Source organism: Serinus canaria, chromosome 2 (assembly GCF_022539315.1).
Source record: "Serinus canaria isolate serCan28SL12 chromosome 2, serCan2020, whole genome shotgun sequence".
In the NCBI taxonomy this organism is placed as follows: Eukaryota; Metazoa; Chordata; class Aves; order Passeriformes; family Fringillidae; genus Serinus; species Serinus canaria.
In genome coordinates this window covers 131,894,423-131,921,652 of record NC_066315.1, presented here as the reverse complement: position 1 = coordinate 131,921,652, position 27,230 = coordinate 131,894,423, and the positions used below count along the sequence as shown (strand labels likewise).

General features: G+C 35.2%; 1 protein-coding gene across 39 annotated transcripts in view; it reads right to left on the bottom strand.

Moving 5' to 3' along the window:
- Nucleotides 1-27,230, bottom strand: part of RIMS2 (regulating synaptic membrane exocytosis 2) — a 448,889-nt gene that overhangs the window by 255,475 nt on the left and 166,184 nt on the right. For 38 of the 39 annotated variants that reach the window (XM_050971294.1, XM_050971305.1, XM_050971301.1 and 35 more), the window contains one exon: nucleotides 717-1,642. In XM_050971294.1, coding sequence (XP_050827251.1) covers nucleotides 717-1,642 — 926 coding nt within the window. Of the gene's footprint in view, nucleotides 1-716; nucleotides 1,643-26,011; nucleotides 26,030-27,230 lie in introns of all 39 variants that reach the window. The other variant, XM_050971312.1, reaches the window with a different exon arrangement.

Genomic DNA, 27,230 nt, shown 5'->3' with positions numbered 1-27,230 from the left:
TAAATTATCCTTTTATAGGCTGGGAAGTAATTTCAAGCAATCTTAGTTTTCTTTCTGACATAGGAGTAACTCCAAAACTATTTCTAAAAAGCACTTAAATCAAAAATCATCATAGCACCACAAGAAAAACAAACTTCCATTGGTGTAAACCGCATTAGTCATTTAAATTTGTCTCAAAACTTCAATGGGTTAACTTTATAGACACGGGTCTTTTTGCAGATCAGACATTCTTCAACCTGCAGCAGACAGCATGAAACTGGCATAAGAGCTGTACAATGTGCTCCAGTTAATTCAACAAAAACGTGGTCATGCGCCCATACTTGATCCAGATCAAATATGCGCTCATTGTGATCCAGGAGCACACAAATCTGGTATTAAAGAACATGAAACCATGGCCTTATATGGCAGCCCAGCTTTAGATATTTTGCAGATTTCATTGATAGATTTTTCAGTAGGCATGTTTTTTTCCTTGAACTTATCCAAATACTTACAGGAGCTGTGATGTTCTTTTCCACATAAATAATTAAATTTATGTAAATGAAACACAAAATCAGAAAAAAAAAATCCCTGATTCCCATCACAACAAAGTTGAGTCATCTGTGAAGGGCTATAAAGGTGTGGTTGCAACCCACTTAAATAGCTAAAATAAATGTCCAAAGTAATAGAAACCAAATCAAATCTATAGAGCGAAACAATTAAAAAATTAGAAATCTTACCTTTTTCACTAACACTTTCACTTTCAATCTCTACATCATCACAACTTGTATATTCTGGAGTGGATGCCAATTCTTCTTCTGAGCTACTTAATGAAACCTGGCGCATTTTACCTCCTTTTTTCGTTTTATGGGGCTTTGGTGGTGGAGGTCTGACGGATTCAGACTGGTCCGAGCTGAGTGAATCATTCCGTAACATGGTCTCCATCTTTTCACGTTTTGTTTTCCGGACAGCAGAACTGGGATCCAAATGGTGCTGTTTCCTTAAAGAATCAGAACGCCTCATGTCTGGTCTTTCCAGAGGAATTGGACTCCTCCTAGGTGTAGGAGGGCTATGATTTGTGGTCCTCTGCCGATTGGGACTTGGTCCCTGAGCCTCTCGAGTTCTTTCCATAGAGTACGAACGCTGGTTTTCCATGGCGGCCCTGCGCTCAGACACTGATCTTTGCCTTGATGGCCGCTCCATCCTGAGCATGGACATCCGAGAATCTTCCAGCTCTGTGTTTGCCAAGGAGACATCGCTATGCCGGCGTTCATGTCGTGCACGGGACACTTCAGCGTGGATACGCATTTGCTCCTCATATGGCTGCGGCTTGACTGGATAACGAGCCAAGTTAGGGTCACTCCGGTATCGGGCCTGGTATTCCTCCTCCCTCCTCTGCCTCTCATATTCTTCCCTGCTTTGCGCATCTTCTTCTTCTACCGGATACTCCTTGGAACGCCTGCGGCTCCTCCTGTTGGAATCTCTATAATCACCCAGTTCAGGCTCTTCATATAACTGGGGCCCACGCTGTGACCGCCTATCTGAATAATCTGATGGTGACCTGGGCATCGCACTGTCTGATGTAGCATACTGTGAATATTCGTCTCTCTCGTCCCTTTGGTCGTATCTTCTGCTCTGTTCTCTTGATATTGAAGGGCTTCTTTTCCTGAACGATCATGGCAAGAAAGCAGAAAGAGAATTCTGTCAATATTTTAGGTAGCACAAATATACAGTTAATGCTAGTTAAAAGATAAAATGACCAGCTGATGGAAAAAAAATCCGTTCAATGCATTTTTTGTGAATGTGCTCTCACATTTTCTGTACTAAATTAAAGAAAGGATGTCATGTTATAAATCTGCTTACGGTGGACAGTTTGAATAAAAAACAGCTTTGAAGGAAAAATGCTAATGCGACTTTATAAAATATAGAGTACAAATACTTTGGCTACTTTGTAGTCAAGACTGCTTTACAAGTACCAAAATTTCATAATCCTTTGAAATCATTTTACAGCAATATAACTTGATCGTATACTTCTGTTTCATGGAGTTTTATAATCACCATGGAAATTAGGGCTAGAAGGATCCTTTAGTTAGTTTACTCTTTTAGCAGCTGTTATTGCTCAAAAACACACATTTCAGTTCCCACAAAACTATAATTTGTGCCAAGGGCAGAAAATGATAGAGATTCAATGGCAGCGCTTTTCTAAATCAGATGAACTCAGAAAACAAACCACTTTTTTGTGTTGTGAAGGGAAAGAGTTTGAAAGTGCTGCCTCTGTCTATCTGATAGGAGAGAAAACATTCTCTTCACAGCCAGGAAGGAAATGCAGTCTCTGCTCAACAAGGAAAAACAACAACTGTCAGTACAGAGTGTGCATGGCCTGTGGGGTGACTGGCAAACTGGCATCCTGTACTGTTTTAGGTACCATGCAGAATTATTAAACTGTGCTTGAAAGATTTGGATCCAGTATTGCCTTGTAAACAGTAAAGTACTTTAGCTTTGCAATGGCATCTACAAATGAGAAAACTAATTCAACCTTGCAAAAATGAAACTCTTGGTGTGAAGCATGACAAGTTCTGTAAGCATCATGCACATGCCTATTTGCTTACAGTGAAGCTAGGATGTTCCACCTGTCTTGTTACAGTGGCGTGTTAGTACCAGCACAAATTATAAGCTTTGTTCATTTTACAAAATCCCTACAGATTCTGCTACTGGGGACTCAACTTGAATAATGTAACATGAACAGAGCTAAATAATGAATAAAGCTAAACATGAATAAAGCTAAAACCAGAATGGCCAACAGGAAGGGGCAATTAGAGCAACAGAACTACCCAGATGCAGACAGTTTGCAAAGAAATAGAAGCTTCATTAAGAAAACAGAGATTAGATGCAGAAATTCTATAAGGAAGATAAATATTTTTCATTTAAATATTTCAGATCATGAAAAATTATGCCACATCCCAAAATAAGTTGTTCCAACAGCAAATTACCCAATCCCTGAAAACTTCTGTCAAGGCTATAGCAAAAGTGTGCATAACTTCCTCACCCAGTTGTGTGCCCCATATAGGAAAAATCTGCATTCATCAGATACAGGCATTCATCCAAGTGAATCTCATTGCAAAATCGAGACAAATACATATACACATGAAATGTACACATACTACACTTTTAATACTCACACTGTGTATATTCAGTCTAAATGACCTATAGATCATGTGTCTTCAGAGGCACATTGTTTGCATCAATTTGATCCTCCAAAGCACTAAAACACTCCAGAACATATGGTTTATAGGATCAGCTCCATGATGAACAGTGTAACACACAAAGCCATACAGATTCTAGTTTGACAAATCTCACATGTGCCTTGGAGCAGCCTGAGTGTACAGGTGCTTCAGTATTAAACATCTACATATCTATATATCTACAGCAATACAAACAGCACAGCAGTAGGAATTGCTTCAGCTACAAATAGATTATATAAACATACACAAAACACGTGCATGTGAATATATACGTATAAATAAATAAATATATCACTCCATGTCACAGTGTCCTCATATGGATGCAATCCTCTTCTGATGACATTATGGCTATAATGTCATGGGGGAAAGGCTGAGGGGGATAAAAGACATGGATTTCTGTACAAATAAAAACATTTTTGTAGACTTGTTGCTGAGGAAAATGCATTTCTATTAAGGAAATACATCATCAGATAAACTGGCACATGACTTACTAAAAAGTACACCTGTTTTTTCTAGCATTAACTATGTTAATGAGAGGAGAATGTGTTGATTTAGCATTGTATTTTTATACCACTTGTACAAACATTCTCTAACCTCTCGTGCTACATTTACCACAAACAGTAATTTTCCTTCCCCCATTTAAGATATGAAAATAGGAAACCATCTATAGCTGACAGTAATGTGAAGAGCAGCTGGGTCCTCAATCTACTCTGACCTTTCATGAAGGAAAAAGCTTTGCATGGCTGCCCTGTGTATGGCAACTACTAGGGCACATGCAAGAAAAAGGACCTACCTGCAAATATAGTGCTTTTCTTCAGAGAAAGCAGCCTAACAGAAAAGAGTAACTAATTGAATTCCTGGCCTATGTTGACTGACATCATCAAACCCCTTTTCTAAATAATTTCATTCCTGTTGAAGTCAGCTTACTTCACTACTGAAGTTACTGAACTAACCAGAAGCTGTAGTCCTGTCCATCAGAAATAAATTAACTGTACCTGTACACATTATAAGCCAGAAACCTTCTGCCAGGAGAGGGCTCATCCTGCCCCACAGTCACCAGACCCTTAATATTAAATATTCAACAATTTTTCAATTTTAAAAATACCTGCTATATACAGAGTTGTACAGTGAATGCTATACATTTTAAATCAGAGTTATGAAATCACAGTAGGAGGCAACTAGTACTGATGACACTGATGAAAACTTATGACCTGTCCCTACTATTAAAAATCTGCTACTATTTTTAGATCACTAGCTAATTCTCCCTCACCTTCATGAGCATCTGTCTAATCCATTTCTCACCATTAACTACCTTAAGGATACCTTAATAAAACCCTTTCATCGAGTACCCCCAGCTGGATACACCATGGAAAATGACTATTCCTGCCTTTCCAGGACTTCCCTGGAACTTTGAAAGCTAAGTGAACTTAAAGGGTGTGATATGCACCCTCCAGCTGCCAGCTGAACTAAGCACTATATATCTCTTGTCAGAAGGATTACCACCTTTTCTGTAAAGGTTATCACACCTTTTCTGAAAAATCCTTCAGGCCACTGTGGTTGCTACTTTGAAACAATCATAAAATAAAATCTCTATTATGTTTAAAAATCTCTGCAAAAATCTCTTTGTCAGGCACATTCTATAAATGGAGGTTTTTTTCAGATGCAGAATATGAAACTTATTTTTTCTTATTTATTACTGTGTATTTATTTTTATTGTAATTTATCAATACATGACATTTGGTCTTTTAATACACAACCCATAACCCTACACTGATGGAAACCTTATTTGCAGTGCACTACAGATATCACTAATATTATGGAAAAACAAATAGCTTGACTGAAATCTGTACTCCTGCTCACAAAGTTAAATTATTCAACTCCTCCACATCACAATAGAATTAAGTGCTTAAAATATAACATAGAAGAATATAAGACAGCTCTTCAGCTTTGATGGCTGTGATTTCCATAATGGAACTAAATATCTTGAAACTCTTTGACATTCACTTGTATTCTGCCTTAAAGAGAAAAACTCTTCTGCTTTGATTTAGGTTTTAGAAAATTGACCAAAATGTACTGTAGAAAAGGGTATTAAAAAATTAAGTCTCCATCACATTTCAGAAGTCAGAGACATGAAAAAACATTGTAATATGTAAAGTATTTATATCACTGTCAAAATTGGATACCAGACCTTCCTGCTAAAAATCTTTTCCTCAGACTAACAAAACACACATTTGAACTGGAGAAAGCCTTCATGAAAATATCATTCTACAGTTGTGTTTGACCACGTGAAGCAAGCTGCATTTACTTGAAGAGTATTATTCATCAGAAGCTTTGGGTCAATTAAAAAATGATAGTTTGTGTCAATTAAATAATACTCTCAGTGGGCCTCAGCCACCAGCTACTTGGAAATGAATACTGGCCATCTACTTGTAAGACCTAATTATACTTTACTAGACAATACTTTCAAATTTTGTTCTTTCTTTCCTATAAATTATCAAGGAATAAAGTTGAATGGAAAATTAAAACTGAAAATATCTCTCCTGCATAGATTGTAATTTTGCTTAGCTCAAAATGTGACCCTTTTAATACATGAAAGAATAATTCAGAGAAGGTAAAAAATTGACATTTTCCATCAGAACTTATTCACAAAAGCCATGCAAGATGCAGAGCTTCTTGTTAGAGACCTCATCAAATACCCTGAACACAGCTTCATTTCTCCTTTACTATATGGCTTCTGGCAGGGAAAGTGCATTTGTTGGTCCCTGAGTGATCATTTAAGAACAGTTCTTCTACTATTTGCAATTTTGTATTTCTTTGTGTTGAATACAACAAACAGTCAGGACACTTGTTTGAAAACAACAGTGACAGGGAGCAGATGAAGCGCTTGTCACACAGTTCCCAGGCTGCCAGGAGCTGAGCTGAGCTCTATCTGGACCTGGCACCCAAAGCCCCACGAGTGCAATGAACCCAGAAAACTTGCTGTGCACCTTTAGGGTCTGCCTGCCTTTCACAGGGAGGGTTCTACTCTCTCACTTAGGAAACCATCTCCACAGACTTCCTTTGCCAGACTGAAAAATCTGCAAATTTTTTGGCAGTGGTTTTAAGAGGCTAGCTGGTAATGACTTAACTCTTCATTCTCCTCATAACTTCTCCTCTGCTGAGTCATACTGTACATGAAAATTCACTTTGCACATTATTCAAAGGAACTGTGGCTCCTTATTGAAAAAAAGAGGTATTTTTTTACTTCAAAGCAGTTCCAGTTCTCACCAAGATCTGTCTTTACAGTTCCTCTGTGCTGTCTAGTTTTATACTGGATTAAATTTATGCTTTGTCAGTTCCCCTTTCCTTAGTTTCTCACCCCCTCAAAAAAAAAATTGAAGAATATAATCCACCAGTGCACAATTCACAAGTTAATTAATTTAAACAGCCTACTTTGATAAATAGAAAAGGTGTTTATTGCATTTGACCAATATGGTTTTAAATTGTTTTGAAGTACATCTAACACTCACACATCTAAGGAATCCACTAGGTAAAGTTCATGGGAGACAATATTTCATTCCTCATTTCAGCCATGCCTTGCAATTTTTTCTTATAGAAACCATACCTAGAAACCTTAGAATACATTCCAGCTAAATATCTCCAAAGAATATGAATTAAGCTTACAATGAATATGAATTAAGTTTGCAATTTAAAAATTTACTGAAGCATGAGATTGGTAGAGCAGATGTTGGTCTCTATTAGATTTTATCTGAAAATAAGAATTCACTGGCTGCAGGCTTGCATCAACAGAACGAAAGGAAATCTGCAGTAACCAAACATTAATATAATTAAAGTCACCACTGAAAATTTTGCTTTGAACTTGACATGAATGCACAGACATATGAAACAATACATTTTTATTCTATACAAGTAGTTCAGCAAAAATTCATCATTGCAGCAGGGCTACTTTCAATTTGTATGAGGAAAAGAGTTCCAACACAGAAAAAATTGCTGAACAAAAGAGGTGATTGTAAGCATCAATGGCTAATCTACAAATATTTAGCTAATACGTTTGTTTCACTTTTTTTTCCTTAAATCAAAAACATCACAAATAGGAAACCTGGACTAACATTAGAAATTATTTTATCCTCCTTTATTTTACTTGAGCATTCAGTAGCCTTAAATCATATAATATGATTTTAGAGAACTGCAAACTGAGAAATAAAACAACTATATTTTACTGAGTGTTCTTTCAGCTATATTGATGAATGCTTACCTCTTAAAAGAGGTTAAACACACCAAGATTTTTCATTATTTCTACTTCTGAACATTTTCAAAATTAATATTTTGCTAATTATTTCCTCTTAATATATAAACAAGCAATATTGCACCTTTTTTCAGTAAAGATTTTGTCTCAAAAAAGATAATAATAAAAACTATACTAAATAGCAAATTTAATAGATTTTTTTCAAGAATAGTTGGTAGGAATGGGCATTCTTGTTATCTGCATCAGTACTGACACTACAGAAACCATTTGCAGAAGGGTGGAACCAATTAACAGCTGTCTAACAGCAGGATTCAAATTACTTTAAAATACAGGGTGTTAAAAGAATAGTAGGTCACAGAAACACTAACATAAGAATGAGTAAATATAATACTGAGCTGTTACTAAAAAAATACAAAGAACATTTCAAAATTCTATATATACTATTTTTATTAAAATAAATATAATGTTTCAAAAATTATTTTTATCACAGAAAATAGAATACAATTTAAGAAACTAAATTATAGGGTAGCAAAAGATTTTTTTTAGCAATAATATTTACATATATCTGAAGCACAAGAAAAAGTTTCTCAGTACTTCCATTGAGTTTTTTTATTAAAAGTATAAAATATCTCCCTAATCATCCCCCAGAAGAACAAGAAATGCTGAGCATAGACATTGTTTTCACACAACACATTCTGCATCTTCCTTCCCTGCTTTACCTTTTGATCAGCCACTGCACATCTGGGAAGTTGGAAGCCTCGGGCTCATGAGAATACATCAATTCCTGTTCTCGCTAGCGCTTTCATTTAATCCTCTCGGTTCAGGGAAATCACACAAGCAGTCTCTTCATTTCCAGACACAATTTTTTAGGTATATATTTTACAAACCCTTCCCTGCCCCCAAAATGCACTTATAAAATATAAGGCATCTAGGAAAAAAAATAAAGTTTAGTATCTGCAACAGCAGCAATTCAAGTCAGAGAGCTGACCCAATGGGAAGCTATTGAGAGCATGAGAGGAGTGTTATAGTTTAATGCTGTTACCATGTGCTGTATATAGCTGGAGGTCAAGTAAGAATTTACCCTATAAGGAGGATTATGGTACTTAGCTGATTAGTGCCTTGCTACAGTACTATTGCCTACAAATGTACATGCTGGTCAGGACATTTCATTTAAACTATTTTTAAAATTGTGCAGTTCCAGTATTTCATATTTTGTGATACTAGTTCCAGCATTTTCCAGAATTATGTTCTAGGTCTCCAATAAAGTTAAGTATTATCATACTTTTAGTTTGAAGTTTTCGTTTTAGTAAGAAGTCAAATTTTGGCATAATTTTCAACTTTCAGGCTAAAATAGCCATGGCATCTATTTCAGTCCGATGTGCTGCACATACCATAAAACTAAAAACATTTTTCTTACACAGATTAAAAAAAAAACCCAGTGAAAATCAATGGACTAATTCTTTCCAAAAACAGTCATCAAAACTCACATTCAAAATGTGTTGAAAAGGTGAAAATAATAGAAAGCAAATGTATATCTTCATTTGCCTTAAATAAATTGTAAACACATTTTTCTACAATTTTTCACAGCATTTTCTACCTATGCAAACTAGCTCATGAATACATTATGCTTAATATAAAGCATCAACCAAATCTGACAGCAATATATTTAAGCCATGATAAAGTAGCATGACATGGAAAAACTAAAGACTTAGCAGAAACCTAGATTTTCTTCACCTCAATAATAGTGAGTTCAGATTCCGAGGAAAGCATTCTGACATCAAAGTTTATTTGCTCAACCATCACAGAGAATACATCATAATAGACTTCATCTATACATCATTTCATCTAATTTTGAGTCTAATCTTTTTTAAGCATTTCAGTTTCTCACCACAGGGATTGTTCAGCAGGTGCTTTTACCAGCAGCTGGAAGTATCCTGGTTCTTCAAAGGAAACCTTTAAGTTTGATGACAGGGAGAATTTTCTTTCAAAGAAACACTCTATCATTATGTGGGTATTATCACCATTACATAAAAAATAAAGCTATTTCAATAATGACCAAACTAAGAAAATATTAGTGACATGAATTGTCACTTGAGAATTGTTTTCCCTAATAACATCTGGAGGCTATTTTGGACTGTTGAACTTTTAAAACTCCAACTTTACTAATGATCTTGAGTCAGTACATATTCTGTTTTTTCTGTCTTTCTTGATTATGTCCACAATTACAATATAAATGTGATATCATACAATGAACTTAAGTTTTAAAATATCTCTGTGATTCATATTTCAGTCTGGAAGAGACGACATAGATCATACTGAGCTGTTTTGATACCTCCAAAAAAGAGCAAGCATAAAATAACTGCTGTGAAAATGTCCAGTTGCCTCAGTAATGGGAGGTAAAGACCCATTATCAAATCTTGTGAATTAGATCAGTGGTGGCTCATCAATGAATGATGGGCTGTCTGCAGCAGCTTCTCCAAGACCAAGATGTCAGGGTAAATGCAGTGATCAGCTGGATCACTATGAAATGAGACAGGTGCATTCAGGGGCTCTTGGAAATTACCTTGGTACATGAAACTTTAAATTTCTGGTTCAACTATCATTCTCAACATACTGGTGAGATGGAATTAAATGTCTGTATTTTAAAGTAGCACCTAAGTCTATCATAGAAGCAAAGCACAAGTTTAGAGGAAATTAAGTTGTATTTCTATAAAAACTATAGCACCCGTGTTATGTTTTGTTAGGACATGATTTTACAATAAAGGAACTTTCTCCACAGTAGTTTAAGCAGTGGGGTCACAATCCACAGCTTTACATACCAAAATATTCAGGATCAAATGGTTATGGCTGCCTAGACAGAGTTTCTTCAGTTCAGAGCCCCTCAGGCAAAAGGTTAGGATGGAAACATGTATGTGCTGTTGGGTTTTCAGAGACACTATCTGAAAAACTTCCCACAACACTACCATGCAATAACAACCTCACATGGATAATGACAGCCTGGTTTTTGAAACATCAGCAGGTCAAAGAGGCACCCTTAGATACTCAGTTCAGATCTCTGATGTAGGTATTTCTACCAGCATTACTTGGTTTTTTTGCAGTGCTGAGACCAGTTCAGGATATTCCTCCCCTTTCATTCTCTTAACATCTGTTGGAGATGTCTGCACTAGAGCAAGCCTTCCCTAAAGAGGCTCAATACGAAGCCTTCTAAAAAGAAAATATATTCATGCATGTCTGCAAAAATCCATATGGAAGATCACTAAGTACTCTAGAAGTGTGTGGAAGTGAACACTTGGATGTGAAAAGGGTAACCTGGCATCTTAGCAGCTTCTGTACAAAAAGGTAGCACCCAGTTAAATGACAACAGTACAGACCACATAGAGGAAAATAGCAACCACTTCTAGCAGGAAGCAAAACATTACTGAATGGTCCTTATAGAACTACTAGCAAAAAATAGCACTGAATAAAATTCACTGAAATATATGACTATGTTTCTTCCAAGACAGTTGTGTGGAAATTTAAGGCAATTTAAAATGAAGCAACTAAAATAAAATTTATCTTGTAACATAAACAAGTCCATAGATGTATTCTACATTCTACTGCAATGAAGGTAGACTTAGTTACTCTAGTTTTACTTCTAAAATAAGATGCCAGCTTTTTATATTCCACAGGAGAAATTAATGCACATTTTGTAACTTCATGTGTATATAAACAGCCCAACTAATTCATGCTTTACAGCTCCTGTCACCAACATTATCTGCTTTGGCCAATAAACTTGTTTTCAGCAGGATCCTACAAAGGCAAATGATAAAATTCTGACTGAAGTTCAGGCTATGCTATTAGCAGATTTTTGACATAACATTGGTCACTTATTCCATCAATTACAGAATTTCTAGAAAAGGTATGAGAATGACCAGAGGGCCTGTCATTACCAACTAGACTCAAATGGCAAATAGCTGACAAACACTGAGAGGTTAATATAAATTATACAGGTTCTCAGCACCTTTGATAACACAAGCCCATTACAAAAGTTACGGGACACGCTCAGTAACTCAGTCTTAAACTGAGTGTGATCAATCAGCTAAGGCAACAGAGAAAGGAACAAGAAAAAATAAGGGAAAAAGAAAATTTTAAAGCATTTTTTGAACTCATGAAATCTTTTTGAGACTAATGGTGACTTAATCTCTCTCAGTACTGTAATTGTCAGATTTTGGGGACCAGGAGTATGTTTTAAGTTAAACTTTACTTTCATTGTTGACCCAAACAGGAAAGGTTAAATACTTGCTCACTGAAGCACTTTTCTAGAATGAGATCAACTGGATAACAGGCTGGGGAGCCAGGCTATAAAAATTATTCAAGATGCTTGAATTGACAGAGCAGAAAACAATGATCAAGTTTCAGTAATTTAGTTACTGTAATTTAAATGGTCAAAATGGATAGTTGAGCAGATCTGACTTTTACAATTAGCAAAGAATATTTCACAGTATATAGTAATTTTGAAATGCAAAATATTGATGTGAACTAACACAAAATAGTTACAATATTAATAGACTCATATATAAAAATGAGAGAAGAGAAACCATGATCAAGTAGTTTGATTTCTTCTTCCTGGATGCTTTTACAGAAATTAGATTAATGTTGGATATGTATGAAACTTTGCTGAGAAGGAATAAGAAATCAAATTAAATTCCTTATATTTGGCCTTACAGTGGCACCAAGCTCATTTACCCTCATCATTAGGGAGATATCTCCCAAAACAATGGATTTGATTATTATTTTGTTTTATATGGATGATGTGCTATTAAAAGCACAACCTGAAGAACTATTACATTTCCACTGGCTGGCCATTTCCCTACTGCTGCAAGTCCTGTAGCAAGGTGAGAAAAACCAACACTACTCTGTTGGAATTGAGTTTGATTCATAAATACCTAGAAATTTGGAGTGGAGGGTGGAGGGAGAGGCAGAGAAGAAAAGGAAGTGGATAATTATAGCTGTGTTGGAAAATTCTTACAGCAGATTAAAAAAACCCTAAAATACAGGGAAATTCTCAAGAGAATTATCATCATCAATACCTCGTAGAAAAGAGAAGGTTTTCTTAAGTCAAGTTTTGTGAAAAGTGGACTGAAAGATATCCCTGAGGTAGAGGCTGTGGACATCACTTCTTTGGCCCTTTTTTCCTTTGTTTAACTAGTTTCACTACCTTCAATAACACATTAGAAACAGTCTGTGAGTGAAGAACTCAGGTGCAGTTGCTGATCAATAGAGTTAAGGCTAAAAGCTGACATTATTGATACAGAAGCATTTTCTATTCAATGTTATAAAAATACTATATTAAATCACAAATTTCATTTCAAAAATAGAGACACATTATGATGTATTTTCTCTTCCTCATTCCTTTAAGCTAAGAGGGAAGAATTTTACTTATGCTTTATGATGTAAGACTGCCCTGCCTTGCTGATTGTTTATTCTGCACTTGCTCTTGTGCCTTGTGATGTCTGTTCTATAGACCACACAACAAAGTTACACTGCACCAGCGTTAGTTGGGAGAAACACACCCAGAGACCTCCAGGGACAAGTGCCAAGGCAGATTCACCTACTCTGCTTCAACATTAAGGTAATGTCAAGTAGAAACTTTTTACACTGAAATATGAAAAAAAAAAAGTCAAACTTCTAAAGTCATTAGGAACAACACAGATTTCTGCAAGACAGAAATTTAACATGAAAAATTCATTCATAGCCAAGAGATTCAACATTTTGCCAGACATTATGAACAATGTTCGTCAAGAATCATCAAAGATTGAGACTCACAGGCTGGTCAAAATACCTGAGGACTTTGCAAGGCTGGCAAAAGTTGGCAATTATTTAATTCATCCTAATTCAACTTAATGCAAAATTCTGTTTTCGCTCTTTCTCAACATTTTCAGGTCAGGTCAACCTAACGTTAGAAGGGCCATGTTGTCTCACTGACTGCAAATGGTAATGTATGGTTCAAAAACTCTGGATTTAACAAAGAGCCTTTAACTTGTACAAGAGCCTGGAAGATTTTGTTTCAGATTATCAAAAATAATGGAACTATTTATCACATAGAATAAAATAAAGAATGATTTTAGTAAAGACAATGAGATGATTAGCATTTTACACAAATTATGTATAAACAGAGGGACTACCACAGGAGCCTATAAATCCTGTAAGAACCTGGACTGGGAACTGCTGTTATCTCAAAAATACAGAGGACCTACAAACAAACATAGGCATATGCATTTCAGTGAAGTGGAATAAAACATTTGTATTAATTATTTTACATGGAAGGTGTAGGTCTTGCAATCAGAATTCATCACTAGTTGGTACATTGGGCAAAGGATCTCATCAAGGTAAATCCTTACTCTAAGGAAGTTGTACTCAAAATGATAATGAAATTGTCATTAATAACAATTAAAAAAAAAAAAAACAACAAGAACTGTAAATTGGGATTACAGCTTTTCAAATACTGTCTGCAGAAAAAGAAAAAAAAAAACAGTGCTAGGAAAGATGGACACAAAATAAAATGCAAACCAGGATATTTCTAATCTAAGTTTCTGTCATTTCATCCTCTGTAATAACAATGCCTGTTCAAAAGAAAAAGGAGTGGGGTGTTGTACATTCTACAGGAGCTCTGATTTGCTCAGTGTAAGTACAGGCTAAGTACCTGTGCAGGAACAAATCATGATACCCCTTTTTATTTACTTACCTAAACACATGCTCAGAAATATTCCTGCTTTTAAATGTTCTTTATCATTCCCACTCCCCAGTTTTCAAATACAATTTTGTTAGGCTTTATACAATTAGTAATGATTTGCCCCTTATTCTTCCTCCTTTGACTGGATATTGCCCCAAAGAATCTTCTGGCCTGGAATGGGACAGCATTTCTTGCCAATGGCACCCTCTTATCTATGAACTCAAAGGAAAGGAGGGAGCTGAGAAACTAATGTCATAATCAGCCTTAGACCAGCAACAAGATGATAATTTACTCCTCACCTTAAAAGAAAAAAGGCAAACAAAGCACACAAACATAAAACAGCCCTGTCTCTCAAAAAATATGGGGATGGCCAAGATTAAGAATTCAAGATTCCAAAGGGCCTTATGATATAGACTCACAAACTCTTTAATTTTCAGTAAATCTCCATGATAGAGTTTAACAAGAAGGAGTACAAATCTCAATATTTCATTGTTTATGGCAAGCTTGCAGGTGCCTGAAAATGTCTCTGTGGTGATTATCTTATAAAAAATAGGAACAACTGCATGAGTAAAGTTAGGATAAGTATATCAGCACTAGGAACCCATACAAATTGTTCACATGAACAGCCTTCAGAAGTGAATAACAACAGGCAATTTTCTTACATGTGAAAAAGCACTGTTATAGCCTGATTCCATGACCAAGCTCAAGCACCAGCTTAAGAGGGGGTTTTTAATATATATTACATCCAAAGATCAAGCAACAATTAATCCTCTGGACTTCTTTCTTAAGCTCATTGACTATTAAAGGGAGCTTCAAGTCAGACTTGATTTCCTTTCCTGATCCCCTCTGCTGTCAAGCTACCTGCTGTCTAACAATAATTATGCTAGTTCCAGGTAGCACACCAAGACATAAATACTCCAAATATTCTAAAGTAGAAGTTTATTTGTTTTGGTGCCCAAGACCCAAACATAGGTTTCTTCCAGCAACACAACCTGAACAAAAATTCTATTGCAAAACTTGTTTTCTGCTCATGTATTTTTTAAACTTTCAAATTCTTTTTATGTCCAGTAGTTGACTGGCATACTGAGGCAAATAATGCCAGGTGGGAAAAGAGATTTTTTTTTTTAAAAATACACTTTATATAGACACATTTTCCTATTTTAGTTAATCTTCCTGAATCCACATGTCATCTGTTCTTTGCCATCAAAAGTATCTTGTGACCTTGGTTAAACCACAATATTACCAGCACGAGGGATCCAGGACCTCTATGATTTTACACCATTTTTTATGAAGAGGTAAAAAATGAGCTTTCAGATGCAATGCCGTGAATCAGATCTCTTCCATCAGAGAATCTGTTTGCAAATCAGGCCTTACAGCAAAGTGTATTTTTGAAGTATTTCTCTTCAGACCCTTTTTCTGACAAATCATACTGTCTTTCTGGGTCATTTTTTTGACAGCCCATTCTGAGGTAGGCAACAAAAAACCAGGCATTGGATTGAATGGTATCTCCTCATATGAACAGGACTGTGCAGGCTTTTCTCAAGCAATGATTCAAGATCTTCATGGGGGATAAGACTGAAACACATTGATATAAGAAGTGGATAATAAGAAAACAGAAATATTAAATACAGCAATTTAAATTAGAAAACTCCCAGAATTCTCGGTTTGAGGTGACCTGTGTGATTTTCTTACAGTAAGTAGTACGCTGAGGAATGATGGTACAATTACTCTCCAATTTCCAAAAATTACTTTTCCAGCTAAAATTATTTAACATGCTATCTTCACCATTCTTATGCAATTTTGTGCAGAGTGGTGGCTAGCCATGAAGACAATTCAGGTGAAATCACAGCACTTAAGTAAAGCCTCCAGTGCTGCAGCTGTATGAGGAAGTTTCAGTGCTCATTGCCCATATTCTCTTGGATGGAAACCAGGATGCATAGAACATCAGCACACACATACTCTGATTGGAAGTAACATTCTTCTAAATTTGTTACTTTAGTAATGGATCAAAAAGAAGTAATTCCATGGCAAATATAAAACCTTTAACTGGAATTTAGATGGAAAATGCAAATTATAAGGAAATATGACTCAATCTTCACAAGCTACTGTGCAGTCAGAATGAGACCACAGATTACTCCTCAATGCCTTCAGCACAAGAAGAAATGGAGAAAAAGAACAAAGAGGGAAGAATACATCTGCACAACTTCAAAGAGGAGGCTGTAAAGAAAGAAATAGGAAGAGAACCCAAAGAGCATGTGCACCATAATATGCACCTAATGTAAATTACATTCTCTTCATTACTTCTTTTGGAGGCCTATTTAGTGGTTCTGATATCAACAAATTTACTACAGCAAGCAGTCTGAGATTCTAAAAAATGCCTAACATCTCCATCCATATTTCATGACTTTCCCAAAAACCATTACTTTAAGACAGTTAATCTTCACCAGAAAAACTATTTTCCTCTTATTACTTTTATCTCAGTAGAAATGCTGTAGGGGATTGAAAACCTCTTTATAGCTGGTCCATAGTACCCAGCCAAATAGCACTCTGAACATCAGAAATCTAAGTGAAAAACTGTTTAAAATACATGTTTCTTAAAATAATAAGTCCTGACTATTGGCCATTTTTTTTCCTCTCAAAGTAACTGTAATATAGAAAAACATTAATAACTCTAAACATTCTTTGTAAATATTCAGTATAAAAGATTTTTCTAAATAGTGACTGGCTGAAACAAAAATTTTTCTTCTATCCAGACTACTGTTTTAACAAACATTTTTTAAGACTTTATTATACTACAGAGTAAAAACTATTCTAGGATCACTAGCAATTTTCTGTGACTGCAAAACATGCATTGTCTCATCTGTGAAGAAGTAGTCACCTAATCCTTGAAAGCTGATGTTCTTGTCACACCTATTATAGTGGTGGTAAATAAGACAAAATTTATCCAGTCAGGATAACTATCAGCAGCTAGTAAGTTTCAAAGCATATTTAAAATTGAAGTTATGAAATCAAGTTCACTTAGTCAGTCATATCCAGAGAATTCAAGATATTTCAACAATATTTAAAACAGGATTTTTAAAAAATGAGAACTGACAACAGGAAATAATTATTCCATTTATCATTGAATTGTTTATTATAGCTGACTTTACTAAAACTTTCATTTTCTCCTATCTGTTGTTGTGATAAAAATAAGACAAAAATTAACAGTATTGGTTGAAATTTAAAATTATGCATTTATAACAAAGCATAATCTGATATTTGTCATGTTTCATCATCTTCTGCTGATATCACCAATAACAATAACATGGCATCCTCTAAAGAAGTCCAAACCCTCTAAATCTGGAAAAATAGTCCATTAAAAAAAACCTCATACTAGGTTAGATTTTCTGATGAAAAGCACAATGACAGAAAAAAAGAATTCTAAATGGATAACCTCAGCCTTTATTGTAAATGGCTAAAAGTAAGTATTGGTGGGAAGCCTTATTTTAGAAAGACAAACATGTCCAAGTAGACATAACTTTAATTGTAATTCCAGGCACAACTAACAGATATTGCCAATTTTTAAAAGACATCCAGAGCTCTGTCAGTATGATGAAAGCTGGCTGAGACAATGGGCAATCATGCCACAAGTTTAATAAAGTTTCAAATCTTTTAACCAGTAGAGTGTTGAAAAATTCCATCAGCCAGTTTTGCTGTAAACCAGTTTTCAGGGCTTAAACAGCTAACATTCAATAAGTGCATGTTTATGAACTCTCTGGACCACTTTACATAGATTAAGATTTATACTTTTATATAAATCATAATACTGCTATTTTTCCACACTCTGATTGGTAAAACAGATATTTCTGTTATGTTTTCACAGTGAACACAAAACCAAACATGACAAGTAAATGTCTTTAGAATTCAAATCCTTTTTCCTAAATCCCAGATTACATTACTTCTGAAATAGAAAACAGTTTGCCAGTGCTTCTAAAACATTTTGAAACAAAGGACAGTAAAATTAAACATGCTATGCTGTTGTAGTTAAAACTGCAGCTGTTTTTCCTCTCAGGATCTAATGGGGACATTATGCAAGATATAAAATGACTGCTGGATCAAAAATGTGAGAGGGAGATATGCTTCTTTATCTACTTTGGAGTATTGCACCTACATTTGTCACTTTTCCAAAGACATTTATATGGAAATTTCTCAATTATCAAGGTTCAAATGCCCCTGAAGTATGCTCCTCAGAGTGAGAAAGCCTTGGATATTTTTACATGCTTTTTCTCTCTTGAAAATCATACTTCAGTGAATTCATTAACTCGAGGTTTCTACACATCACATCTTTTTAAATCCATAGCATCCCTTGCTTCCAAGACAATGAGGGTGGACCACTTTTTATTATCAGCTTAGAATAGAAAATATACCAAAATACAAGTAAATTATATTTTTTCTAGTATTCATAACCAAAACTATTTTTTACAATTAATGCATTAATACGTTATCAAAATTTCCATCCCTCTGGCATTAAGTATTTAACTACTTTTACCTATCTTTCCCCAGTATTAATTATACAATGAGATAATTATATAAAGCAACTGGCTTAGTGTCAAGGTGGTTTTCTATTCTACTAATGCATGTATTTTTTTAACCTTTAAAGGGTTAGGATTTTTTCCAGGCAGAGACAGTTTCTAAAAATCACCATAGGATTTAGTGTCTAAATATTCTCTAAAACTCCATAATTTTCATACTGGAGAGTACATGCTGGGGCTGCATTGTACTTTCCAGCTGAAAGAATAGCAAAAGGAGAGAACTGCCCATTTATTCTGATATTCACTAGAGAAAACCTTTAATCCCTGCAAAACACAAAACATACATGTTCACTCTGAGAGGCACAATAAAAATGAGAATAAGAAACCCTTTCAGCAAATAATGACTCATGCATTTAGTCTTTGTTCACTTTCTCTTATGGCACATACAAAATGCTACAAAATATTGGGTCACTGAATATATAAAATGTGACTGCACACTAGTATCACAAAGATACGTTTCTTTACAGACTCTTTTAATAACAGGACATAGCTAACAAATTCAAAATATGCAATGCAGTCTACTGAATAAACCATAAAAACGATGTGTCTGAGTTTACATTTGTGACTGAGCTTAAGAAATGTAATTAAATGATGATGAAACAACAGAAGAATCTGATCAGAGATGGCTTTCTGAGAGAATTCAGTGCCCTGTACAAGGAGAAATTTTCAGCAGAATTCTTAGAGAAAGCCAGTGAAAAAAAATCATCAGAGGAAAATATACAGTAATACATAAGTAGTCTGCTTTTTGTTTATTTTTGAAAGAGCAGACACCTAAAGAGAAGAAATATCTACAATAATTAAGGTACTGGGTCACTTATTTAGAAGTATTATATTACAAGAAAAGTAGGGTGACCATAGAATTTAAAACCTCAAAAGGAGACTGAAATCTTTTGAAAACTCTGATCTTTACTCTTCTGTGAATCACCAGATATTATGCAAGAGCTCTGGATATTTGAAAGCATCCATAGTTCTTCCACCTGTGTATGCAATAAATATTTCATTTATCTACTCATCATTTAGCCACTGCAGATAAGGGAGTCCATAAAATTTCACAGGAAGAGGCAGACTTTTTGGTAGTTTATTTTTAAAACTAAAGGCTAAAAGAAACCAAAATTGTTTTTACAGAGAGCTTTTGCAGCCATCATTTTTTCAGTTAAGCCCTTTAAAGCATACATAAAGACTTAATCAGTTTGCCTGTTTGTAGGAATAACCATGGGAAGAGGGAAAAAAAAGCAAGAACAAAAGAGAGAATAATTACTGACCTTAGAGTAACTGGAGTTCTGCGAGATGTATCGCTTTGGTGCACAGACACCTCAGGCACTCACCGTGGAATCTTAAGGCCATCAATCTCTGTTGGGGTGCACCTGACTGATCACACCCTGCTCCCCACAGCACTGAGAGGGTGAGGTGTGGTCCTGCAGCTCGGACCACTGCAGGATTCAGCTGGGAGATCCCTCAGTGGGAGCAGGGAGGAAGCACCATGCCTGCACAGGCACAGGATGCCTCTGGGTACCACAGGTATTGACATCCCCTGTCTTTGGCAAATGACAGGTCATCAGCAACTCGTTTTTGCTGACTCACAAACAGTAACCTGATATGCAGAATCTAGATGCTCCAAGTCCATCTAAAAATGACTCATACAATTCTGCCAAAATGAGCAGCATACCTATTAGCCTTTATAGAGGAATACTATCCCACAAATGTCCATATTAACCCCAGAGAGAGGTGTTTTTAGAAAACCTACAATCCAGTTCAGAAAGTAAAGACTCAAGTTCCAGCATGTTCATAATATTTAAAAATAATTCACTAAAATAGTAAAACAAACAAATAAACAAAAGCCAGAAAACTGCCAAACAAACAAAAAATCCTTGCCCCCAAAATACCAAATCACTCAATGATTCACTGTGTGGCATTCTAGACAGAGTGCCTTCCCAAAACAAAAGAATGAAGAGGGAAAATGCTGAATATCCTTCTGTAAGCTTGTTTAAAATTACACTGAAAGCTAATAACTCAGGGTTTCATAAACCTGTGTCATAAAAGTGATGAAAGGGTTAGTCACAAACAAAATCTTTCTTCTCAAATTCACTACAAAATTAAACTTGAACATAAACCTGATGCTGTCAAAGGTACATAAAATTTCAGTATTGCTAACAAAGAAAGAGTGATTTTCTGGACCATTTTGCACATTGAGCCTTATATTGCATTCACCCAGTTATCCCTATCAGTTTAAAATAATTTAATTTCTATTTTACTACCAAATGACATCAGAAATACACAGGGATTATATTTTTTATTTTACTTTGAGGCATCTATATAATGGTATTTTATTAAATCATGTTTATCTATTAAAATTAATAAATACAATGGCTAAGGTTATTAGGACTACATAAAGATCATATCAAGATAAAAGTCATTCAATTCAATAAGTAAATTTTTGCTGTGTTCAATAGCAATAAAATGTGATCTGTCACATAATGAGCATGTTATGTGTATTTGAAAACTCCTATCTGAAACTCAGCATACACAGAAAAAATCAGAACTAGAAAACTAAATAATACAGGCACCCAAACCCCTATAATTCTGTATCTTAAAATAAAAATGAAATCTAGTATATTTCACCCTGGAATTACCAGATTTACTCCATCTGACATGCTACAGTGTGACACTGCTTTTAAAGATGCAAAGAAAATAGCCTGTGGTTAACTCCCTGTATACACTATGGGACAAGAACCTTAATTCTCAACATACACCACAAGGGGTGTACAATGCCTGTAATGCTGCCAGGGCATTAGAGCCCCCCGTGTGCTCACCTGGGGATACTCAAACACTCCGAGTCACACCCAAGAATCTGCTCTCCCAGCTCCCCACTACAGTCAGTGGAGAGGGAGGCAGAAGATTCCAATGGGCAATTCAAAACAGAAAACTAAGTTTAGTTTAGGTTCTCTGAATGATCCCCTCTAGACCCTTTCCCTTGACCATAAAGAGAGCCAAGAGAGACAACCTTCAAGCTAAAGTTAACATTTATACCCTATTGCATTTTACCACATCGTGTAAGGTCTGAATGAACTACCACAGTTATCATGGCTAAGAACTGATATCGACACCTCTTCTCAGTGATGTTTTTTGGGGAGAAAAGAAAACATGAAGAATCATTAATTTACATAGGCAGTTTCCAAAACTTATAAATGAAATTGAAACTTTTGCCTGATATTGAACTTTGCATGTTAAGATGTCCAAACTAGAAATCATCATCATCACTAAGAATCCAGAAGGAAAGAAGCCTAAAAACATTAGCAATGTTGTTTTCAATAGAACTAGTGCCCTTTTTTCATTAAAAAGAATGAAAAATTTCATAAAACAAAAGGAAAAAAAGAAACACCAGATCCAAGGGACCGGGTGATTTCGCCTGTTGGAAAGAACCAGTAGTTTAGGCACTCCAGAGCAAACTCCTTAAGTCATCAGTCAGTCCTTTAAACTAACTAGAAATGAATGGCACTTACAGAATCTAAATTTCATCTCTTTCATGGAAAGAGATTATTTTTTCTAGACCTGCTCATTTATCTCCTTCTAAAGGAAGACTAGACAACTAAGATACAGACTTCTACTCTGTAGACTTATAATGTCAAAAGAGAAGAATCCAAACTGAAGACAAAAGCATTACACTATCCCAACCAAAAAAAAAAAATCCTAAACAAATAAAGGCAAACAAATAATGTAGGAAAACAAGAAAAATAGAAATAGAAAAGCCATGCTCTAAGCTATAAAATAAGTTCATAAGAAAAGCAAGTTTTACTAGGATCAGAGTACAAGGGGGAAAAAATCTTGTCCTTAACTTTCAGACTGTGTAGGTGAGGTGTGTGTGATGCAGCTTTTGCATTATGAATTGAGATGAATGGCATATTGATCTAAAAAGAAACAAGTAAGACTACACGTAGTCATACCTGATCTGGATGTTGGTCAAGAGTCTACTTTTTATACTCTGACAATGATTATATAACTTTTCATGACATGAAATTAAAAAATAGTAAAATAATTTGTTTAATAGAACCCCTGTGTGTCTTGGTCTCGTTTTGCTGGTGTTTTCACTGGGAAATAAAAATTGTATAAGCAGGTTATTTACTGCTAGAACAGGGAGCATTTACAGGAACATAAAAATGTTTGGGTAAGAAGAGATTTTAGAGATCTTCTAGCTCCAATCCCCCTGCCATGAGCAGGAACACCTTCCACTAGACAAGGCTGCTCAGAGCCCTGGCCTGGAACACTTCCAGAGATAGGGCATCCACATCTCTGGGCAACTTGTTCCAGCAACTAATCACCTCCATTTTTTTCCCCCCTTTAGTGCAATCTACCTTATTTAGGTTTAAAAACATTGCCTCTTGTCTTGTCACTGCAGGTCCTAAAAAAGAGTCTTTCTCCATTTTTCCTGTAAGTCCATTTATATATTGAAGGCCACAATCAGGTCTCCCTGGAGCCTGCTCTTTTTTACTCCTAGATATTTCTCTGAAATCTTCAAGCAGAATTAGAGTCTTTGAAAATAGTAAAATCTCTCATAGAACAGGAATTAAAGTTGAGGAAAATACAGTGTATTTTTGCATCACTGTTATCCTAGTGTTGCCCTTTTTATGTTGGAAAGCCCAGAATCAACATGTATGTTGCTTTTTGAGATGCAAAGGATACCTATTCCATTGTTCTACAAGAAAAAGATTTAAAGTATATTTTTGACATCCATGTTTCTTGCCTCTGTCTTGTTTCTCTCCTTACTGCCCAACTCCCATGCTCTCTATCACCATTGCATATCTGATAAAAGGATGAGACCATCTGGCATGAATGTTCTTTTCTCTCTCTGAGAAACTGACAGCCAGGATGACAACATTGCCCTCCAAATGTCCAATGTGAACTTTGAGACAAAAAGAGAATTGACTGAGACCTCACCAGGTTTAAAGCAGGATCTGAAAGCAAGGCCTTTTTCCTTGATCATGCCTCAGTTGGTTTTGGCTTATTTTCCAAAACAGTTCAAAGAATTTTTTGCAAAACAACCCGGAGAGCTTTAAACCTATATTAATAAGTGGCTTCATGGAATAATTTAAATGTCAGGAAACAACAAAAGACTAATGAAACAGTTGTTGAAGGATTGATGTACCTTGAGCAAAATTTTTAAAATTTAAAATATATATTTTTAGTTCATATCAAAAAGAGTTCATGATTTCTGAACAGGAAAATATGCTTTTATATATTTTAATCAAAATTTCATAAAAATTTACTTGGAAAAGGCCCTAAGCCTAAAGATGTTTTGTAAACTAGAAAAAATGGAGCATTGATTACTTAATCAATAGTGTTCCTGCAGGGTTCTGATTTTTGAGTTGATATTAAATAAAACTATTTCACATTATTCAGTCAATTTTTCAGTTTCTAACCCTGAATTATGAGTATCTCCAGGCTCTGCCTACAAATATAAGAACAATTCAATTTTATTTAGTAAAAAATAGTATTCTGTATAGGGTACAGAGCTTTAAATAACATAGAAACTGAATTGTAGGGTCATAGACATCTTCCACTAGACCAGGCTGCTCAGAGTCCCATTCAGCCTGGCCTTGAAGACATCCAGGCATGGGGCATCCACAACTTCCAAAGACAACCTGTGCCAGTGCTTCAGCACCCTTCCCATAATTTTTCTTTTCCTTTTGTTTTATCTTAATCTTCTCTCTTTCAGTTTAAAACCATTGTCTCTCCTTATTACTGCACTTCCTGATAAAGACTGCCTCTCCATCTTTCTTGTAGTCCCCCCTTAAGTTTTGGAAAGTGCTATAAATTCTTTAAATTCTTCTGGAGCCTTCTCTCTCTCTTTTTCTTTTTTCTTTTTTTTTTTTTAATGCAAATTCTGCCGAGCACTGATTCTCTTTCTGGCTTATGGTTTATGGGTTTATTTTGCTGAGGACCACAGAGCTGGACACAGTACTCCAGGTGGGATCTGTGAGAGCAGAGTAGAAGGGCAGGAACACTTCCCTCAACCACACTTCTCTTGAGGCAGGCCAGAACAGGACTGGCTGTCTGGGCTGTGAGCCCATATTGCCTTGAATACTAAAACAAAATACATATTCCTGAGGTGTGTCAATGCCCCATGAATCAATCCATATTACTGTGACAATTTATTGATAACAGTTTAGAGAAAATTAAGTGAATATTATTGCATCAAATATTACAGGAAATTCTAAATTTTTGTTAAGTAGAGAAGACATTGCAGACATTGCAGTCTGTTGTGTTAGACTGACCTGCTAAAAAAACTCCAAAAAAATAAACTTTAATAGTCAATGGTTTCAGATAATGTGCAATTTTCCTGCCAATATGTGTTTTTAAATAGTTTGTTGAAGTACTATATTATTATCCCAAATATAATAGCCAATCCAACAGAACAGTTCCAGCCAAAGCTCTTTCTAAATGCTGGTGAGTAGAACAATTTTCTTAAGAAAATGCTAGTGAAATATATATTCATTATTTTTCTGAGAGACATTCAGAAAAATAATGCTGCTCAGTATCATCTGGCTTGAGTAGGGAACTTTTGCAGTCAGTCTTGAAAACCCCATTCCCTAAGAGGGTCTGAGCTTGGATGCCTTCATTAAAATATTTTACTGAGTTTAAGCATTAATGTGAGCTGACAGAGCAACTGGCTCATGTTCACAAGGTCAAAATGCAGGGCAATGTAAAATACACACAGTTGAACAGAGCGGGGACAAGAACAGGTTCTTGTGGGAGTTAATTCCATGTCAATAGAGCCTGTGTTGTTTTGCTATGAGATCTGAGCTCCTACATTTCCTAAGAGATTCTCAGCTGGTGAGACAAGAAATGTCCCTTAAACAAACAATATTTAAGTGTACACTTGAATGTCACACATGGTTATTAAGGAATCATTTCTGCATTGCCACCTACAACTGTTATTTGCTGAGAATATAGCAAATAACACTCACAGCTCTATCAAAAATCTAATTTTCTGTATCTCCTCCTTAATAAGCATCCTGAATCACCTTTTTTCCCCCTTTATTCAAGTTATTTAGTAACAGGAAATACCTTGAAAATTTACTAAGAAAAAAATGCAAATCACTTGCAAATTTTTATGCATGATACAATGCAAAAACCAATTATGTATCATGTAATGTACATCAAATCAAATCACTTTGATCATGGTTTTCAAATAGTAAACTTCTACTTACTTTTCACTCCTCAGTTAAACTGCAGCACCTTCTTCCCCAGTTTCAACACACTCTCACACTGGGAAATTACAGTACTACTCTAGTTCCAAAGGACTACATTGATGCTTGTATTCTTACAAAGACCTTTGAATCCAAATTTAAATATTTTCTTAGATTTTGAAAGATAAAATTGGAAGTTATGTAAGCAGCTAATTTTACACCCAGCAAGTATAAGGATTAGAAGTGCAAATATTCAGAAAGCTGTGAAACAGCTTAGATAAACATTCCTTTCCTCATCTTCCATCAAAATATACCTCAATATTATTTGCCCATAAACCTTCACAGTTAGAAAAAAAATATATTATCTCAACGGTAATTCACATTTTTATGGGAATCTAAAGCCAAAATCAAAATTAAATCTCCATAGTAGTTCATTTTTAATGCTAAGATCAAAATACAGAATTGTAATTATTAACCTTTGTCATAAAAAGCTGTGGAAGCTGGAATACTATATATTTAGAGCCCATTAAAAAAGAAAAAAAAAGGAACAAATGGGCCTTGTGTCAAAATTAAATAAAACTGTTGGAAACTAAAGGCTTTTATAATAACACTAAAAAAGGAATAAGAATATTTTAAGAGCAAATTATTTTTAAAAGACAAATGAAGGCTCAATTTCTAGTAGCACTTGCAGCATGTACAGTGGTTCTTAAGTCATTTCCTGGGAACAGGTACATGATTCAATGGTAAGTATCAAATATGTTACATGAACATCCTGGTAATACAATTCAACTTTCTTCAGAGACAAAAGGATGTTTCAGTAATGCGCAGTCTAATTTAAATAGAGTATATCCAGATTAGTTGGGCAAATAATTCAGGCACTCCAAAAAAAGAAAAACTTGTAGTTAAAGTATAATCAAATCTGAAATATTTTGCATTCTGATCATTCTTGGCATTCTCAATTGTGCTTTCACAGTTCACTGCAACCTTAGTCAGCTATTCATCTCAAAATAACATCAGCTTCAGCTAAAACTTTAGCATTTACATTTTGTTCATTCAGGTTACTGTAATAATTCACTTTAAAGCAATTTATAGAAGGAAAAAAACCCAAACTCTAAAATCTTGATTAAAATTCCTCTATTCATACCATTAGAGAATAACCTCCACCTTTTTGGTAATGGAATATTATACTGTATGCAATATTATGCTTTGCTACATTCTATATTCTCTTCCATGAATATTAGTGTGCTTGTGCCCCACATAGAAAGCCTATTCAACCATTCAGTATTCAAAAATAATGTG